The sequence below is a fragment of the Mirounga leonina genome, unplaced genomic scaffold, assembly GCF_011800145.1.
Source record: "Mirounga leonina isolate KUSES-001 unplaced genomic scaffold, KU_Mleo_1.0 Mir_454, whole genome shotgun sequence".
Taxonomy (NCBI): Eukaryota; Metazoa; Chordata; class Mammalia; order Carnivora; family Phocidae; genus Mirounga; species Mirounga leonina.
Genome location: NW_023270763.1, coordinates 8768970 through 8789561, shown reverse-complemented (window position 1 = coordinate 8789561; position 20592 = coordinate 8768970). Strand labels below are relative to the sequence as shown.

Genomic DNA, 20592 nt, shown 5'->3' with positions numbered 1-20592 from the left:
TCGGGGGTCAGGGAGGACTCCTGCTCTAGAGGCAGAGGAGAATATAGCCTCGACCACGGGTCCTGGGATCCCACTCTCATGTTGGAAGACATCGAAGACACGATCTTTATTGGTTTTGTTTTTTTTTTAAGATTTTATTTATTTATTTGACAGAGAGAGAAATAGTGAGAGCAGGAACACAAGCAGGGGGAATGGGAGAGGGAGAAGCAGGCTTCTTGCTGAGCAGGGAGCCCGATGCGGGACTCGATCCCAGGACCCTGGGATCATGACCTGAGCCGAAGGCAGACGCTTAACGACTGAGCCACCCAGGCGCCCATCTTTATTGGTTTTGTTTACTGCTATCTCCCTGGTGCCTAGAACAGTGCAGCTTGCCCGATTTTCCCCGAAGTCTGTCTCCTCCTCTGTATGGGAAAAGGGACAGGGTCAGGGGCTTCTCCTAGCTCAGGCAGCCCAAACGGTGTGAAAATAGCACTCCGGTGACCACAGCAAGCCAAGGAGGCTGATGGCCGCCTGGAATCCTCACAGGCTGGGAGGAGCTAGCTGTTTTGGTGCTGAACCCAAGGCCCAAGGCAGAGAGGTGACAGGGAGCTGTCCTGCGGACTGGGCATCTGAGCCTGTCTTCACTTCCTAGCTCAGAGTCTGGGGTAGTGGAAGGAGAGTGTGGGCTCTGGCGTCAGCTACCTCACCTGCCCCAACCTCTAAGCTCAGTGTGCACCACCTGGGCCCTGGATCCCAGCTCCGCCACACCCCAGCTGTGTGACGTGGGCAGGTCCTTGATTTCTCTGGGCCTTCGCTTCTTTATTTGTACAGTGGACCACCCAGCAGTCCCTGTGCTTATGCATCTGGCTTCCTGCCCCTGAGACCCCAGCCCCTCATACACCGGCATTTTGAGACATGGAGAAATCCGATGCCCTCTTAGAGTGAGGTGGCAAAGCCAGAGCCAGTAGAAGGGTCCCCACAAGGGGAGGAAGTGAGGAGGGACGTCTGATTTTAACCCACTATGGACTGTAAGAGCCCATGGCACCTCCCACTCAAGAAAAGAGTCTCGAGGGGGCAGGGTCATTCCCAGAGCTTTTTGTCCCCAGAGATCATCTTTTTTCCTTAAGTTAATTGACTGGTCTGGAGTGACAGCCTCTTGAGACAGACCCCCTTCGGTCTACTCTCCACACTGGATACAGGACATCTATTCCGTAGATGATGGGAGCCAGTGGAAGGTTTCCGGGAGGCATGATGTGGTCAGACAGGTATTTGGGGACTTCCCTCTTGGGAAGAGGAATAAGAAGGGTGACACGGCAGGGAGATTAGTGGGGCGGCTGGCACTCTAACTGGGAAGCAAGGCGAGAGAGAGAACGTCCCAGAGACATTGAGAGAGGACACGCCTTTGTCCTTGGAAACTGATCGATGTGGGGAGCCTGTTTCTCCTTGGAAACCCTCTGTGGCTCCCCAGCTCCCATGCAGCCAAGCTGCACTCGCTGGCCTGGCGCTGGGAGGCTCTCCCCACCCTCAGCCCAGCCTGGTGCCCCACTCCCAGCCTCACGCAGCAGCCAGCCCGACCTGCTGGCAGACCCCAGCTCCGTCCTGCACGCTCTCCCTTCATGCCTTTGCTCATGCTAGGCCCTTCTGCACCTGGTTCAAGTTCGCCCCATCGTTCAGGGCTGCCTCTAAAAACCACTTTCCCAATATTCTCGGGATAAAAGCGAAATCTTCTCCTCCTTGGAATCCACACGATGCTTTCTTACTTCTTGTGGTTGCTATCAGTTCTTTTTTATTTTTTCGTCCCTCACTCTGATAGACAACCTTTAAGAAATAATTGCTTTCATAGTTATGTAACATCACAAAATGCTTGGGAGAGAGAGGGTTTATGGAAAACAATATTCATAAGCTACTCCCTCACACAGTGAGCAAATTCTAGTGTTGTTTTTTTCTGTGCATCTAATTTTATGCATCGAGCCACTTCTCTGGGCCTCATTATTTTATCTATAAGATGAGAATATTAGTGATGGTACCCATGTCACTGACTTGTTCTGTGCATTAAATGACTAAATGAGATAAACACACATCAAGTGCTTTAAAAAAAGGATTCCTGCTTAGAATAGTACCTGACACCTGCGTTAGTAATTATCACAATACGCCCCAGGGCACTGTGAGGAACCAGAGGAGAGGCCCCAGGCCTGACTCATCCCTGTTCCTGTCACCGTGGGGGCCCCCTCCCCCACTTCCCCCCTGCCCAGGCCCCAGGCAGGCCTGGCGCTGGCTGCGTGAATGAGCAGAGAGGGCAGACCCTTTGCCTGGAATCCTCCCCTCCTCTGCCTGGCCTCATTCATCTGTCAGTTGGCCATTATGCTCCCGGCTAGTGGCAAACAGAGCCAGTTCATTAGAGAAACTGGCATGAGAAGAGCGTGTGAGCGGCAGTCTTTACCCAGGTCAGAGCCTTGCCCAGGGCAGCCAGTCCCAACAGGTGTCCTGTGCGGTGCGGAACCTCCATCCGTGGTCCGTCCCTCTGCAGTAGACCCCGAGTGCGTGGCTGGCTCTGGCCAGCTCTGTGGGGCTTGGACTGTTCCGTCACAGGGGAGTAATGCCTCCCCTGCCTAGTCCACAGACATGGGGAGGTGTCGACTAGCTGACAAACACGAATTTAAGAGCAGGAAGTGCTGAACAAATCTGGAACTTGGTGCATATACCTACAAATGTGTCTATAAAGCAGAGAGGCCATGGCTGAGCTAACATCTGCAGCGGAAGCCAGCCAGGAAAGTAAAGGCCTGTCTGTTTGACCATGAATTCTCAAAGCCAACTGCCTAAGTGAACTTACATTCTCTACTCAGAGGGGATGTTCCTTTCATTCTCTGGGCCTCAGTTTATTCATCTGTAAATGGGGGGTGCGATTTCTCTCAATCAGGTAGTGGTTCGGATTGGGATTTGTGAACCATGAGGAGCTCATGGAAACGTTAGAGAACATTATTGTTAGTGATATTATCATCTAGGAAAGGCAGGCTAGGAGAACCCAGGTTTCTAGGCTGGGAGATCCTACAAAACAGATATCCTGATACCAGCTGTACAAACTCAGCAAGAGAGGCCGCAGCCTAGGCCCATTTATAGCCCTGGAACATGCAAGGCAAGTCTTACCAGAAAGTTCTGAGAACTTGTGCCTCTCCCTGAGCCTACTACTCATGCTCTATGCTTGTCTTTCAATGCTCCTAGCAGACAAGATCCCAAGTAAACCTCTCAGAAGGGACCAGAGAGTGAGAAAGACCACATGAGAGGACCCCCGGGAAGGAGGTTGCAGAAGCTCTATCCCTGGGCCAGAGGAAGAAAGATGTCTGTAGGGGTGTGGCCAGCAGACCAGGAGGGCACAGCACGGGAAGGAGTTCAGATGTTACAGGCAAAAAAGGATTCCTGCAGAGGGCAGTGTCCAAACTGAGCTATTCTATTTTGTAAATAACCTTCATCACATTTGTGTCAAGATAAACAGAGGCTCCCTCCAGCCATCAGCTCACCCACACAATGTTTGAGGGGCCCTTAAGTTTTGCTAAAGACTGTGTTTTATGTGTCCGGCATTTGTGTGGCTGAGGGCTGTGTGGGGGTGACAGGGCTGGGGATGGTGGGGGGCTGGACAGGCTGAGGAGCTGGAGATTTCAGAAACAGAAAGGAGGAGGCCGCTGGCTTCAGGAAGAGGAATGTGGGGAAGAGAGGTTTGAATGGAGGGCTGTGGGGATGTTTGGCTCTGTGGGGATAGGAAGGATGACATGAACCCCTCCTCCACCATCCCAGAAAAATCTCCCATACTACCTGTGTGACCTCAGGGTTGCCCAGACCAGGTGTGTGTTTAGGAATCAAATGGCATTCTTGATATAGGCCCCAAGGGGTATTGCTTCCCTGTCAGATTTGGGTTACATTCTTTTTCGGGGGAGGTTTTTTGGTTGTTGTTTGTTTGTTTGTTTAGCGAGAGAGAGAGCCAGGGAAGGGACAGATGGAGAGGGAGAGAGAGAGAATCTCGAGCAGGCTCCACACCCAGCACAGAGCCTGACACGGGGCTCCCTCTCACCACCCTGAGATCATGACCTGAGCCGAAATCAAGAGTCAGACACTTAATCAACTGAGCCACCCAGGCGCCCCCCCATTCTTTTTTTTTAGTACAACATCAGTCCTTCAAAGAGCAGATTTGTGGGTGCTCTCCTGGAGATGTGCCCCTGAAAATTCTGTTCTTTCTTTCACGTGTCACAACCCTGGAAGAGAAGGCGTCGGTGCCTTAGTGTCTAACAGGGTTCCCTCCGTCTAACAGTGGCGACCATGTGCGGGACAACTGTCGTGGGCCAGGCCTGTTGCTCCTGTCAGGAGCTTCACAGACAGAATCTTACTTAATCCTCTCCTCAGCTGGGATATTCTTTTCCTGCTTGTGGAGATATAAGGAGCTGGAGACTCCGTGAGCACGGTCATGCCTGGCTTGAGACCTGTCTGTGTGAATCCAGAGCTCCTGCCATATCCTTAATGCTCTGGGCAGGGAATGAGTGAGCCTGGTGAAGGGCACCCAGGAGTGAGGGTAGTGGTGCCGAACCAGGGATGAGGCTCCCTCTGGGAGGGGCACTGTCGGAACCTGCATGAACCGAAGAATGGGAGGTGGGGAGGCCCCCACCTTGAAGCCATTGCCCTGGAGCTTGGTCTTTGGAGGCTCACTTCTGGGCTCGCTCAATTAAAAAAGGAGCTGCGCGGTACGGTTACCCCAGCGAATTCTCCCAGGAGCCCCATCACGTAGTCATCACACTCATCCTGGAGAAGAGGCTCAGGCACGGGCACGACAGGTACCAAGTCACGCAGGGACTCAGGGCCAGCGCGAGATGAGGGCTCCTCTGTCGCTTGGAAGCTCATGCTCTTGCCCGAAACCCAGCTGCCTTTAGGAGGCAAGCCTCCCTCCACCAAGTGCCCGCAGGGATCAAACATGTGTGGCAGAAGATGGCTGGGGGCTCCCGAGCTGGCCGCGGCGCCCCGGCAGAGTGCAGCGGAGGGCTCGGCAAGATGGATGGGGAGCCTGGGCGGCTGTGCAGGGCTGGGGCCCACGGCGCTGCCACCGGGCAGTGATTGATGACAGCCCGGCAGCGGGAGAAGAGCAGCCAGGCCTCGGGAGGACAGGCCATGAATATTTCAGAGCGGCAGCCGGGGGGCTGGGGGAAGGGGTGTTGGGGGTGGAGGGAGGGAGAAGCCCGGCGGGGGGCGGGGGGGAGGGGGGGAGGGGACTAGGCCAGCGAGCCCGAGTTAGGAAAAGACTGACACCAGAGAGGGGGAGCTAGGAGATGGGAAGGGGCTCTCTGGGAGCTCACGAGGGAAGGGGGACTGCGGAGGAGGAGTGGGCTGAGCGAGGGGCAGGGGGCTAGGGGTGGGACGGACAGTGGGGCTCAGGGACAGGGTCGGTGAAAGGGGCTCTATGAGGGAAAGCGGGGCGGGAGAGAGGAGAGGAACACCGTGAATGGAACCGAGGGCCTCGGTGAGGGGAGGGCCTCACCAAGGAGGAGGCGGCTCACTGAGAGGTGAGACCGTAGAAGGGGTGAGGACCAAGGGAGGCGGGAGGGCACCGCTGAAGCGGGGGGGGGGGGGGGGGGGGGGGCTGCCCTGGAGGCAGCCCATCAGGTCACCCAGATCCCCGCCTGACCCTCGGGGCCGCACCCCGCCGACCTTGCGGGGAACCAGGCCTCGGGGCGCTGCGCGGAGAAAGGGGCAGGCGGAAGGCGCGGCCCCGGGGCGCGGGTGGTGAGCGTCCCTGTCGCCGGCAGCGTGGCGGAGACCCCGCGGCTGCTCGAGGGCGCGGAGCCGGGCCTGGAGTACGCGCCCTTGGACGAGGACGACGGCCCGGTGGACTGCGACTGCCCGGCCGCCTGCTACCGCGGGCACCGGGGGTACAGGTCAGCGCCCGCCGCGGCAGGGGGCGGGGGGGGCCACGGCCGCCCCTCCTCCTTCACCCCTCCTCCCCTTCTCCCCCAGGACCAAGCACTGGTCCAGCAGCTCAGCGTCGCCCCCTCCCAAGAAGAAGAAGAAAAAGAAAGGCGGCCACCGGAGAAGCCGGTGAGAGCGCCTCACCGCCAGTCCGGAGGGGGCGGGAGGGGCGGGAGGGGCGGCGATGCCTGGGTGCCCACCCCTCTGCGGGCAAGAGACCAGAGGCTGCATTTGGGAGCCCCGCCCCTCGCTGAGCCCCCCCCCCCCCCCCCCCCCCCCCCCCCCCCCCCCCGCCCTCCACTGGCCCCTCACTGGCCGGGCCCCTCCACTCACTGAGTCCCCTCATTGGCACTCACCCAACCCCAGAACTGGACATACTGACCCCTGGGTGACAGTCCATCTGCTGGAGGTCCCCCTTCCTCCCTCCCCAGCAGCCCTCCAGTCACTCACTACACCAAGTGTGAGTGGCCTGGGGAGGAAGGATTTAGCTGGGTCACCTCTGCAGTTCCCCATCTGTATGTCCCCCTCTCCTGTCCTTAATGAGAACCTGGCAAACGTCTGGAGCCCCAACTGTCTGTCTGTCCTTTTCTCTCCCTGGCCCCTCAGCAAAAAGAGGAGACTGGACTCCGAGTGCAGGTCAGTGATAAAGGCGGGCCGGGGTGGGGATGTCTGGGTGGGCGAGACTCCAAGGCCATCCCTCAGAGGCAGGCGGCCAGCCACACCAGAGTCTGGACCCTGGAAACTGCCAGAGTGCTGGTTTTCCCCGTGGAGGCCAGGAATGCCACCACTGGAGCCTCTGACATTTGGGTGTGAATCAGCCCTCACTTATGATGCCAAGGAGGCTGAAGGGTGGCTAGGAGACAACACGGGCGGCTCTGTCACCCACTCTTAGGGACCTTGCTGACTCTCGGGGCCCCAGTTCACTTTGTGCAACGGGCAGCTGGCTTCAGCTAGATGCCCCAGGTGCCCAGACTTCCCAGCCATGTCCAGCTGCCCCTGCCCTGCCCCTCTCGGGCAGCGGTTCACCAGAGCCCCCACCCCCCTGTGTCCGCAGCTGTGGGAGCTCCTCACCGCAGCGCAAGAAGAAGAAGAGTGTGAAGAAGCACCGCAGAGACAGGTACCTTCTCTCCCCTGGGGTGTCCTCTCACCTCTGTTGGCCCAGGACTGTGGCTGTGCAGATTTGTGTCCCCAGGCCACCCCAGACAAACTCAAGAGAACTCTTTTGTGGCCCTCCAGGTCTGATTCTGGGTCCCGGAGGAAGAGACGACACAGGTGAGTGATGCCCTGCTGAGGATGTGGACAGAGGCTAGTGCCACCCTGCAGGGCCAAGACCCAAGGGAAGCAATGATGGGAGGAGGGTGGTGAGGGTCTTTCCCTGCTCCATCCTCCCCGCTCCTGGGACTCCTTCCCAGAGCCAAGCAGGGGAAGGAGGGCGGGAGAGGAGGATGGAGACCAAGTGTTTGCAACACTTGCTGGTCCCATGAGTCAGCCTTGACCTGGGGACCCTAAGAATTTCCAGACAACACAATGGGTCCATTATCCAAGGGGTGTGTCCATAGAGGCGTCAGGAAGGAAGAAGCATCAGGACCCCAAATTTGCAGGGAAAGGGCATCCATACAGAAGGAAAGCTCAGTAGGTAGGAGACCGGTAGGCAGGCTGTGGTTAGCCATGGTGTCTGGGGGACAGGTGCCAGCCCCCCAAAGACCTGACTGTCAGGTCAAGGAGGTAGCCTCCAACCAGACAGGGCTGGGCGCCAGCATGGGGCTCTGAGCAGGACAGAGACTTGTTCAGGATGGACTGGGGGAGGGGGGAGGAGGAGATGAGAGTCAAGAGCCCTGGCAGAGGCTGGGGTGGGGAAAGTAGAAAACTCAGCGAGGAGGAAAGGAAGATGTAGGGCAGTCACATCCCCAGGGCTGGCATGGGAGACAGAGCCCCTCCCAGTGGCCCTGAAGAGGGTCAGGGTCCCCAGTCTCATTCCTGCAGTGGGACTTTGCCCATGGCCACTTGTCAGGTGGGGTAGGAGCATAAATAAACACCTAATCCTGACCCTCCAATTTCCCCAGTTTCCCATCCCCCCTTCTTTCCCTTCCTCTCCTCCCCTCTTCTTAGCGGCCAGTGTGGGCCCCTACTGCCCCCTAGTGGTCACCATAGGTCTGCACCGATCCTCCGGCCAGCTCCCATTGGTCCTGGGAAGGACCTAAAGGTGACCTAGGGCTAGACCAGCTCCAGATGGGGAGACTGAGGCCCAAAGCAAGCAACATGAGTCCTAGAAATGAAATCTTTGGCCTCCTGGTCCTGCCCCCACCCACCCTGCTCCTGTGAAAAACACATCCTGTTGTTTCTTAGCATCACCTGGATATTTGGTCAGAAGAAGGCATCTGTTCAGGGCTAGAAGGATCAAGCTGGAATCTGGTGGCATCGGGGAGGGTGGGGCTGAGGGGCTTACAGGGACCAGGGGTGGAGTGAGACCTTAGACACCTACTAGGAAGATTTTCAATCCCTTTGTCAAAGATAGAAGGAGAAGGACTCTGGAGCCTGCCCCACAGAGCTGGATGGGATGGGACAGTATGGGGCAGGATTGTGTGGGATGGGAAGCTTTAGGGGCAACCCTCGATGAGAATCCAAAAGACCCAAATGTCAGGGAGATCATGCCCAAGGGAGAGTATTTCTTTCCTAAACCCTTGGGGAGCTGGCCCAGAGCTGAGCCACAGTCTGAGGGGGCAAAGAGGCAGGAAAGCCTGGGCTCTGCCCTAGAGAGCCCCATCTGAGGGGACCTGGGACCCAGGGGACACAAACAAGGTGTGGAGGGGCCACTCCAGCATGATGACTTATAGAAGGGCCTGTCCTGAGACCGATTCCAGAAGGAAAGGACAAGTCAGCCTTTTTTCTGGGGTGGTGGACACATCACTTATGGCACCCCCAGGAGAAGCAGCTACTGGGGCTCAGACAGGCAGTGGTCGTGGGCCAGGGCCTACAGGAGAAGGAAGGAAGGAGGCTTGGCTGAGTGAAAGGAACCAAAGCAGTGGGGTGGGATGAGCAAGTCTGCCTGGCTGGGGGTGGGGACTCAGGTCCCACACAGGAACAAATCTCAGATCCACACCCAGGCACAGCCCTCCTCCTGCCCCCCTGCTGGGCTCAGGCTGAGCTGTCACCTTAGCCTCTGCTTTCTGCAGATCTCGAAGCCCCAAGAGCAAAAGAAAAGAGAAGAACAAAGAGAGGAAGAGGTGAGAACCCTTCATCATTCTCTAGCTCCTCCCCCTCCCCCTTCTAGAATCACAGAATTGGGCCCTTGGAGACAGTTCATTTCGTCCCGCTGCCCAGATGGAAAAATTCAGACCCAGAGAGGAAGCCAAGAACCCCTGCGAGTCAGTGACAGAGCGGGAACTGGAACCCAGGCCTCCTGCCTCCTAGTCCAGGGTTCTTTCAAGCTCGGCCCTCGTCACTCCCCCCACATCCCTCCACCCCTCCTCACAAGAGCACCAGCTGAGGGGTCAGTGAGGTCTTGGGGACCAGAGCTGTCTAGACAAAAGGACGCCTTTTCCTAATTCCCACAAATGACCCACCTGGATTCGGGAGGTTATATCTGTAGGACACTATGGGGGGTGGGGTCCTCCTTGGAGAGGTCAGACAGAACTTAGGTACTGGCTGGCTTCTCTCCCAGGCCACACACAGAGTCCCCGGGTCGGAGGTCCAATCGCCACAGCAGCGGCAGCTCTCAGAGCCCCTCCCTCTCCTCCCATTACAGCGATTCCAGATCACCCAGCAGGTAGGTCCGGGGCCCCTGGGAGCACTCCAGAGGTGGTTCAGCTCGGCTTTCTTGCAGATGGAACACTCCCGAGGGCTGGAGAGGGGGCTGGGGAAGAGGACGGTGGACAGAACAGCAATGGGGGGGAGGATGGAAGTCTACCAGGAGTGAGCATGTGCCCACCCACTTGGCAGTGGGCGAGGAAGAGCTTCGGCCCCTGCCCAGAGACGCCCCAGACCTTGAACTGGAAATCGAGGCAGTGTGCAGGTTAGGGCTTTGCTCTCTGAATGCAAGGGAGGAGGCGGGTGGGGGGCTGCTCTTCGTGCGGGGGCAGCGGTTCCACTTGCAGAGGGGGCGTCCCACGCCGGCTCCCCCCATCTTCCCTCCCCCTCCAAGGCTGAGCCCCAAGCACCGAGATGACGGGCGGAAGACGGGCAGCCAGCGGTCCAGCGGGAGCCGGTCGCCTTCCCCGTCTGGCGGCAGCGGATGGGGGTCGCCCCAGCAGAACGGCGGCAACAGACAGCGGAGCGGAGCGCACGGGGGCCGCCCCGGCTCGGCGCACAGCCCGCCAGATGTACGTACGCTTCGCTTTGCAGAGGGTTCCCGCGCCGTGCGGGCTGCGCCGCGATGGGGATGGGGGCGGGGGCGGGGGGGGGCGTCACCGCCGGGTAGGGCGCGATGAGTGTGCAACGGGGGATAGGCGCCGCTTCCCCCTCCCGGCTGGGGGGGGGGGGCGACCTGGAATGCTTGGTTGTTGCGCCCACCTGGCCCGAGTGTCAGGGGGAGGGGGCCTGCAGGCTTGGGCCACCCTGGAGCTTGGCAAACGGACGGCCAGAGGGGACTTGACCACTGCGGCTCTCAGCCCGTTGGGAACAGAGCTGAGGAGAACCCAGGGTCTCCTGCCGCCCTCCCCCCAGGCACATTGGGGTGGGAGGGGCATGGACGATGCTAGGGGTCACAGTCAGGAACCGGATTCAAGAGACAGGATCTCCCCTGGGCATTACTTAGGCCCTGAGTCTCCCTCTCCCCACCAAACCCTTTCCCCCTCTCTGAGCACCCTCCCTTCCTCAACCCCCTCACTGCCTCACTCCCCCTCCCTCAGAGCCCTCCCCTTTCTCTGTCCCCGAGCTGCCGAGCTGCCGCCACTGAGCTGCATTTCTAAAGTCCCTGCTCCAAGGAGAGTCTGTCCTTTTCCCCGGGACTGCCCACGCGTGGACAGATGTCTCAATCCTGCAGGCTCCCATGTCCCATCCTTCCTAAAGCGCCTGCCAGTGTCCCCATTGCTCCCTCAGGGACTCCACACCAACACCACTCAAAAACTGTCCCCACCCATCCTCCAAGAGAGGCACAGAGTCCTTGAGACCCACAAGCAGGTGTGGTGATGGTAGGGGCTGGTAGAACAGACAGGCTTCTCAGCCCTTCCCAGGTGGATGGGCTGGGCTGGGGGTGGGGGGCTCTCCTGAGCCCCAGGGGAGGCCCACATCCCCTTTTGTCTGTTGACTTTGAAGTACAGGATAGAGCCCCCTCAGGGAGAGGGGGCTGCAGTACTGGCAGGGGCACGGGGTGGGCAGGCCTGCAGGTTCCCCCCCACCAGACCCAAACTGCCCCAGATGCCTCAGCAGGGAGGGTGGGGGCTGCCCCTCCCCAGACCTCAGGTCTCAGCAGCAAACATGTCCGTGTTGGTCAGTTTCATTTTGATTTTTGGCTGTTTCCTTCACTCCCTTTCTTTTCTCAAACACCCTTATTCCCAAGACCTTAGGGAGGAAAGCCAAGGGCAGCTGACAAAAGGTTCTTGGTCTCAAGATTAATTTTTATTTAAGGACATTACCTGTTTCGAGGCTGCCCCACTTGGACAGGGTGTCAGGCTCCTGAGCTCCTAGGGGCCTGGTTGGGCCACATAGGAAGGATCACACCCATGTCCCAGGATCTGCCTTGGGGGTGGGAGAGGACACACAGAGGTAGCTGGACGCAGTCAGGACGGGGAGTGGTGCCACAGGCCCCAGAGATAATGGCTCCATCTGGGAAAACCCAGGAGAGGGTGTACCCATCCCCCCACCACCAAGGGCACAGAGCGAGAACCCCAAACACCTTCTCGCGGGAGCTTCCCATCCTCCTGGAAAAGCACAGAAGGCAGCCAGGGCCAATAGGAGGCTCCATCCCACTTCTGGTACCCTCTCCTCCCTGAGCAATAGGCCACCACGGGCCCTGGGCTTGTACTGACAGAATGGCCATGGTCTACATAGACCCCAGGAGAGAGCAATCAAGGAAGGTGGCCTAAGCTTCCAGCCTTGGGGACGACACCACCTCAGCAGCACCCAAATCTTGACTCCCTCCCAGAATGGGATTCCATTTTGGCACTGCCCTGGGATTTTCCGGGGAGAGAGCACTTTGTTACCCCTTTCACAAAGCATGCTCCCCAAATCCTCTCCCTGCCCTTGGGCCCTGCGAGATCTGGGACCTCAGGACATCCAGGCCTTTCACCTGCACCTCCTGGGAGGTGAGATGGGGGTGGGAGGGGGCGTGTCGTAGACTTAGCCATTCACCAAAAATGTCTTTGGGGACAAGTACTGGGGGGTGGGGGTATTCTTGGACTCTACCTTTAAAAAAAAAGAGAGAGAACAAACGGAAAAAAAAAGAAAAGCTCACCATTTTTAACCCCGTCTATGTTTTTGCTTGTTTTTTTAGCCTCCCATTTGAACCGTGGTAATATTGTGATTCCATTTCTTGTTTAGTTGGCAAGGGAAGAGGGTGGGGAAGTTTATGTAACTTTTCCTATTATTTTGTTTTTGTTTGTATTTTCTTTCTTTTTTTGTTTCCTTTGGTAATGTACAGAAATGCAAACTATCTCTCTGTTTGTTTTTTTCCTATCTTCTATGTTGTTCTAGAATTTTGCTTTTGTGCGTGTTACTGTGGGAGCCTCTCCTCCTAATGCAGAGATGGGTTTTGAATCTCAAGCGAACATTAATCGTATACATATCTCTATATACTTATTCTTTTTTCCTTTGTAACCAGAATTTAAAAGGGAAGATAACTCTTAAAAAGTGACTCTCACACCAACAGCTCCTGCCAAATCTGCAGTGGCAAGAAATCCTCTCCTTGACCCCAGGGCATGTGCTGGAACTGCCTCCGTTTTTAAATGAACAGAAGTGGCCCAGACTGTTCTTCTGTGTCCCTATCTATAAGGAACCTTGGAGGGAAGCTGGGAGACCCAGGGAGGAAGAGATATTTGTCCCGAGTCACCCGGGGAGCATCCCAGGGCAGTGAGCACCCGGTGTCTCCCCAGTTCCATCTAGTATAAGATGGCTGGGCATGCTAGGGATAGGCTGCTGAGCACCTTCTGTGTAGCAGGCCTCAGATCCTATAGGAGGGAGCTGCACAGCCCCGAGAGAGTTTAGCTCAGGTGAGGGCTTCAAAGCCAGACACTCCCAGCAAGAGAATAAGTCCATCCTCCTCTTGAGACTAAGGCCAGCTGGGTGCTGGCTCCCAACACATCTCTGTGTTGTTCCATACCACACCAGGGAGAAACCCCTGCAGGGATTTCTGGGTTCTGCTATTTACTGCTCCCTGCAGCTCAGAGAGGTCAAGTGGACCAGCTCAAGGTCACACAGCTTTTTAGAGGGAGACCCAAAAGGAGACTCCAGCCCTCTCACCTCAAGACCACCAGCCACAGCCAAGATGTGGAGAGAGTGGTCAATGGAAAGCACATTCTGGGAACCCTGAGTAAGGGGAGAAGGATTCAGGAGGTGCATGCTGGTTGTTTCAGCTCCTGCCTTCCCCTGGGGAACCGCTCCAGATGTGGATGACACACTCTCAGCTCTCAACTCCCTGGCACTGGGGCCTGCCCACACAAAGACCAGAGTATAGGTGGGCCCAGCATTCAGCAAGCCCAACTCTCTATGAGGGCTGCTTCAGTGACTCAGGGAACCCTTTGCCTTCCCAGTATGGGGACAGAAATAGTGAAGCAGAGAGGGAAGGGGGCACATGATTTGGGACAGAGAAGTAAGATGCTGAGCCCAAGTCCTAGAAAAGGTGTGCAGGGTTTAAGGACTTAGAAGTAGGGCCCCTGCCTTGGCTCCACCTGTCCCTGGCATTGCAAGTGTCAAAGGGAAGACTCACTATTCAGTGAGGGTGGCAGAGAAGGTTCCTGAGCAAGGCCCCTATAGGCTCTCTCTGGCCTCCACCTTTGGCTCAAATGTCATCACAAAATGGGCAGCCTAGGGTGACCCCAAACAGAGGTGCCCATGGCACTGCCTGACCTGCCCCATCCCAGGCCTCCCCGCTACCTGCCCCCGGAAAGAGCAGTGACCACAGCTGGAGGGAGGCAGTCAGAATAGGAAGGGGCATCTTGGCCTTACTTCCAGGATGAAGCCAGAAGGTAGGAGGGATGAGTTTTCCTAAAATGATGCAGAAGCCCTGGGAAAGTGGCAGGCCTGAGGCAGGATCCGACCTCCAGCCAAATCTGTGGTTGCCTTCCCTTTTAAATGCACCCATCCCTTCACCCCATCCATCCACTCTGCGTTGTTGAAACAGTTTTTCTCTCCTTTTTCAGTCTGGGCCCACCTCTCTCTATTCCCTGCCTGTCTGTCTGTTTCCTTCTGCCTTTGTTTCTCTCTCGCGCTGGCTCTCTTTGTGTCTCTCTGTCTCTTTCTCTCCATCTCTCTCCCCAACATGGGCCTCTGTCCCCATGCTGCCAGCCCCTCTCCTTAGCCCATCCTCTGGTTCTGCTTCCATCAGCTGCTTCCTGCATGTCCTCTGGAGGTTTTCTGTTGTTTAAAGAGTTAAGGAAAGCTTGGCTTATTGGAGCCTGTGGGTTTAAAAAAAAAGAAAGAAAGAAAGAAAAAAAAAAAAGAGGCAAACAGAACCGGCTGGGCAGGAGCCCCCTCCCATCCCTGGGACTAGACCAAAAGCCACACGGCCTGCACAGTTCTGGTTCCCGAGGGGGAGCGCAGCTTAGAGTCACTGTCTCCCCCCCCCCCCTTCTGCATTCCCAATGCGGAGACCTTCTTTTCTTTTTTATTATTGCATTCCTGTCCCTGACCACTGAGAAGGTAGGTATCCCGGCTCAGCTGTGCGCCCGCTCGCTCCCCATCTCCAGATAAGCCCCGCCACTCTGCTTGGTTTGAATGTGGTTTTCTCTCTCTTTCTCTCGATCTCACTCTGGTTGGTTTTCTCCCCTTCTCCCTTTTCTTTCTTTATTTTAGTGACTACTCATTTGTAACCTTGCATTTTTCTCCAAATGAGCTACAAAGCTGTGTTTCCTGGTTTGTCATTTGGTTTTCTTGACTCCCTCCCACCCCACCCCACCCCACCCCCGACAACTTTTCTTGTTCATTCTCCCCTCCGACCCCTGCCCACCCCCAGCCCCCTCCACTCCCTCTCTTTCTCATTTTGTTGTCCGAATGCATTTCTGTGTGGTTAGCATTCCAAGTTTGTGTTCCCCTCCTGAACTGTATGCTGCGGTTGAGCCAATTTGATTTCTGTTGTCTGGAGTAGCTGCTAAGCCCCCCACACCCCTCACCCCTACCAGTCCCTGGGGCCCATTGGGGCAGTAATCAGTGGTGGAGGCACCTGTGCCAGACCTCTTGGCCTCCAGATCCTGGAAGAAGTTCTGGCTGAGGCCAAGCCTGAGGAAAGAGTCCTGCCCCACCCTCTAGGGCCTGCTGGGTTCCCAAGGGTCCTGTCCTGGTGGCAGGTGGAACTTTAGGGTGGGAGCTACAGACTCTGGGGCAGGCGCTGGCCTCAGGGCTGAACCTCACAGCCCCATCTTTTGGGTGTAATGGGAGTTGAACTTCAGGGGGCCAGTGAATTGGCGCTGGACTTAGAGGGCCTACTTAGCAAAGTTTTTGTGGGGCAATTTGGGGGATGGAAGGGACTCTCAGCTCACCCTCCCCCTGCCTGGACCACTACCCATCCCCAGACAGGGGCTCCCTCAACCCGCCAGCATCCTTCCGTCTTCTGAATTTGAGCTTAATGTGCAGAGAAGGAGTCAGAAAGGACAATCAGTAGGGGCTAGGTTTCCCCAAGTTATTGGAGCAGAACCAAGCCTAGGTCCTGAGACTTGCAACTCCCAGCCCAGTGCTCATCCAGTCACATTGAGGGTACCCATCAGGAATAGGTCCTCGGGGGACCCGCCTCCCCATCCCTGCTCTTTAAGCTGTTTCCTGTCCCATCTGGGAGGAGCTACAGAAGTCTGATATCCCAGCCCTTGTGAGGCTTCGGTGGGCCTCCATCCTCAGCTTTGGAAAGAGTAGGCCTGGCTCTCCATCCTCTCCTTTCCCCATCCTCTCCTCCCCCTTCCCTCCACCCCAGGGGCATGTGGTGAGGAGTTCACTCACTCAGAACATTCCTCATCTGTGAGTGGTGTCGGGAAGGCAGGCAGGAAGTTGTTCAGGGAGGGAGAAATAGCTGTTGGTCCCACAGGAAGACTCCATCCCAGCCTGATGGGAGGAGTAGAGGCCCTATCTTCCAGGAGGACCTGATGTGACCAGGGACCCATAAACAGGATCGTCCAATGCTGAGTTAGGGGGTAGTTGTCTGAGCCCTGGGGGGAGCAAGGGCAAAGCATCCCAGATGCTCAGTGTTCTTGTCCTTAAAAATACCAGGATTGGGCTAGCGCACCATCTCTTGCTACTCTTTTCCATTGTCTTTTCCCCTCAAAGATTTCTTACATAAGCAAAAGAGAAGATAGCAGATAGCAGGTGGTACCAAGGAGCAGAGCGGCTTCTGGAAGCCAGGCTCAAAGACAGGCAAGGTCCCGTGCACTCACTTATTCATTCATTCACACACACGCTAAGCCGGCATTTGCTGAGCACGCCTCTGTGCCAGGCCCCATCTGGGTGTCCATGCCTGGCAAGAGGCAGGCCGACCTGGGTTTGAGGCCCCCACCTGCCAGGCTAGAGGACTGACAAAAATGACTGAGAACAGTTAGAGAGAAAAGCTGAACCGTGGATGGGGAGCTCTGCTCACTACCGTAGGCCCGGCTCTAACACACCTTGGCACAGTCCCTACTGAAAGAAGGCACAGGGGTCTATGGGATCATAGAGGGATGCACCTGACTCAGGGTGAGGGTCAGGGGAGGCTTCCTGGAGGAGGTGGTCTTGAGCTGAGGGCCCATAGGCATTAGCCAGGCTGGGGGGGGGGGGGGGGGGGCAGGCAGGGAAGGGGAAGAGGGGACAGGAATCATAAAGAGCAGGCTTCTGGAGTAGATGTTTGGAGGTCCCTGGCCACAACAGTCCTGTCTAGCTATGAAATCCCATGGTGTCTGGACTTGGATCTCCCTCAATTCTTGGGAAGAATGAGACCCAGCCAAGCTGAGGATGAGGCTCACCCTCCGGCAGGATCATGGTGACCCTTTCTCCAGGGAGGAATGGGTGGATAAGGGTGTGAGATTGACCCTAGGAATCCTCCCCCAGGGAAGGCGCTATCTGCCACCCTGCCCTGTGGTGCCTTCCTCCCATCCTCCCCCATCCTGGCACGTGGGGGTGCCCAGATGTTCCTGCACCGCTCTGACCCTGGGCATCCGTGAGGGGACTGTCAGTCACTGGTGCTCTCAAAAGAACCTCTCAACCCCTATTCAGGCCCACCCAGCAAAGACCCCAGTTATCCCCACTTTACCAATGAGGAAACTGAGGCCCCCAAGAGTTAGGTCACTTCCTTGAGGTCTCAACAGACTCACATCAGGGCTGATTCCAGGGTGTTCCACTTTGCCAGTTAGTATCATCTGAAGCTATGGTATTTGGCTTGGAGGAGGGGAGAGGGTTCAACTTCAAGGCACACCAGGCAGGAAGGGTCCAGAGAAGCACAGGGGGCCTGGTGCAGAGGCTTGGGCCTCAGCAGTTGTGGGTAGCAACATGGTAGGGGTGGGCATCCACCCAATCCTGACTCTTTTTGTTCCTAACATTCCCACCACACTCCCAGCCCAACAGTGGGAAGTAGAGAGGGCCCCCACGGTGTCTATGGGAAGGAACATCAAGGCCTTCAGTCTCCTTCTCCCACTGCTGGCCTCTCTCCTGGAGTCAGAGAAGGTGGCACAGATCCAGAGTCTAGGTTGGAGCCAGGGTTCACAGCCAGGTCCTGACCCCCACTTTAATATTCTGCCTGCTTGCCTTGCTACCTGCCCCCATCACAGTAGTAAGTCTTAAAGACTGGGTCCAGTGTTTCCTGGGTATGTATGGGTCACTATGCCTTGGCTCTCAGGGCTCCCACTCCCCCACCTAGTATCTGTTCACTTTACACTTGAAGACAACCCAGGAGATAGGAAAGAACTTGGAAATTTTAAGATCCTGGAGATTTCTTTCTCATTTGCTTCCTCTGGAGGGAAAGGGATGCTGTATGACAGAACCTAGTCCTGGGGGTTTGGGAGCTGTAGGCACGGGCCACCTGCTGAGGTGGAGGGGATATGTGTCAGGGGAGCCAAGGGTCTCCTGGTGAGGTCTGTTGAGAATGAAACTGCCATCTCAGAGGGGCCTTAGCTAGTCAGCCCAGTTCCCATGTCTCCTAGCCTAGGATGAGGGGTGATCAGGAGAGTCAGGGTGCTCAGGGGGGCATCTCAGTACCCAGTGATATCCACTCTGCCCCAGAGGGAAACACCAGGCTCTCCCAGGAGGCCTTCATGGTCCATTTGACTCTGGACCGGGGCTGCACCTGCTACAGCCAGCGTTCATTGGCTGCTTCAGCCACCAATCACAAACTGGCCTTTCCACCAATGAGACTGACTTCTGGGCTCTGCCTCCCAACCCTGGCTGGATCCAGGCTTGCACAGAAAGGCCTTGGCACCACCCTGCCTCTTGCAGGAAGCACCGGGGCCATGCCAAGGAAACCATGCTCCTTCCAGTCTCTTGGCAGCAAGGTGCCCTGAGGGGTGGTAGTTGGTTTGTTCTCTCATCCAAAAAGCCTGCCAAAAAAGCTTGGCCCTGACCCTGACCCTCTTCTAGGACGAACCTGGTTTGGTCCCCCACCCTTGTAAAAGCATTTATTCCTTCCTCAGCAAGAGGCATTGAGGACCTCCTAGATGCCAAGTTCTGTGATCAAAACCGAGGTTACAGAGCTGAATCCAACAAAATAATCTGCCCTGGGGGTGCTCGAAGTCAAGTTGGTGCTGGTGATTGGGGGTGGGGTAGGGGTGGGGGATGGACTTCTAAACAGAGGAGTGCAATCAACTGTTACCAGACTGAAACCCAAGGACAGGAGGAGGGGTCAGTTTTGCGAAGGGAGGAGGATGGAGAGGGTGGCCAGGGGTGCACAGAGAATCCTGGAATATTTGCTCTGGAAGGGACATCAGGAAGCAAAGCCCAACCCTCTCACTTTGTGGATGGGGAAACTGAGGCCCAGGATGGGGAAGGGACTTAGCCAGGGTCACTCAGTGAGGTAGTGGCAGGCTCTCAGACCCCTGGTGGCCAGCCAGGGCCCGTTTGATGGTGCCAGGCTCCCTTTCTGGTTTTCTGAATCCCAACCCTTGTGTCCTAACTGCACTTTTGGAGACACATTTGACATCTCTATCCTGCAGTCACCCAAGAGGTGCCTGCTCAGGCCCGAGGAGCCGGGCGCTGCCAGTCCTTCCTCCAGAGGCAGTGTGGCCTCCTCTCGGCCTAGAATGGGGTGGTTGCGTTTTTCTCTCTCTCTCTCTATCTCTCTTGCATTTTTGTGAATCTAATGATGAACTTACGCTACCACACTTTTCCCTTCTCTTACACATCTTACCTACTAAAGGAGGAAGTGCCACTTTATTGGTAAGTGGACGTTAACCAAGAGGGACTTAAAAAATCAGAACTTAAAAAAAAAAAAAAAAGGAAAAGAAAAGAGAGAAACAGAAAGACAGTCGGGTGCTGCTGACAGTTCCACAGGTCTCTGCAGGGCCGGAAAACAAAGAAAGAAAAATGTTAACAGAAAAAATGTCAGTTCCCCAGGAGTTCAGACATTGTTTTTGATTTTGGTATCTAATGACATTTGTGGATTTTGTTTTTTTATTTCTGTTTTTCCTCCCTTTCTTCGGTTCAGTTTTGAGTTCAGTTGTCCCGCCCCGCCCCCAACCCCATCTGTGTGCCGTGTGCCCCCTCCATCCCCTCACCCACCCCCACGCGCTGGGGGGCCTGGCCTGGGGGGGCTGGCCCTGGCCCGGCCTCCCGGTGCCCGCCCTCTCTCTACTCTCTGCCGGGATCGTCCGTCCCATCGGGGGCCAATGCCAGCCCCCGTGCCCGTCCTGGAGCTCCCTCCGTTTCAGCCCCCCTTCCCCCACCGCTCCGTCCCTCTTGTGTTTTGCATGCCGAGAACCTTGCATGAGCTGCACTGTTGAGGCCAGAAGGTGGACACTCAGGAGAGGCAGAGGCAGGGCAGGCGCGGGGAACCGTGTGTGCGATGCTCCGGGACTGGCAGCCCCCGGCCTGGGCCCGGTGAAAGCCCCCTCTCCTTCTCTCCCCCCACCCCACCCCCCGCCCGCTCTCTCACCCTCGACCTCGCTCCTTCTCTTGGTCTGTCCTCTCTCTGTCTCTCCTCTTTTCCTCTCTCTGCCCGTCTCCTGCTTCTCTAACTTCCCCTGCTCTGTCTCCTCCGGCTCTGCCTCCCTCCCTCTCTCTCTCCCTCTCTCTCTCTCTCTGCTCTGGACTCTCGACCTCCTCGGTTTTCTCTGTCTCTGCGGGCCTCTCTTCCGCCCCGTCTCTCTCTGTGCCTCCGTCCCCTCTCCACCCCCTCCGTGCCCTCTCTGCCTCTCTCCCCGTCAGAAGCCCAGCTCGCCCTCGCCCAGGGCCCGCGACCAGGCGGAGGCCGGCGCAGCCACGCCGCCCGCGCGGGGCAAGGAGAGCCCGAGCCCGCGCTCGGCGCCGTCGTCCCAGGGCAGAGGAGGCCGCGCGGCGGGCGGGGCGGCCAGGCGGCGGCGGCGGCGGCGGCGGAGGCGGCGGCGCTCCCGGTCCTCTGCGTCCGCGCCCCGCCGC

At 57.0% G+C, this 20592-nt stretch overlaps 1 protein-coding gene across 1 annotated transcript in view; it reads left to right on the top strand.

Annotated features, from left to right (window-relative positions):
- Window positions 1–20592, top strand: part of SRRM3 (serine/arginine repetitive matrix 3) — a 34493-nt gene that overhangs the window by 8953 nt on the left and 4948 nt on the right. Inside the window, 9 exon segments of the mRNA XM_034988598.1 lie at window positions 5763–5891; window positions 5971–6051; window positions 6529–6558; window positions 6977–7039; window positions 7159–7194; window positions 9096–9146; window positions 9584–9688; window positions 10064–10241; window positions 20383–20592. The exon segment at window positions 20383–20592 is cut by the window's right edge and continues 7 nt beyond it. Coding sequence (XP_034844489.1) covers window positions 5763–5891; window positions 5971–6051; window positions 6529–6558; window positions 6977–7039; window positions 7159–7194; window positions 9096–9146; window positions 9584–9688; window positions 10064–10241; window positions 20383–20592 — 883 coding nt within the window.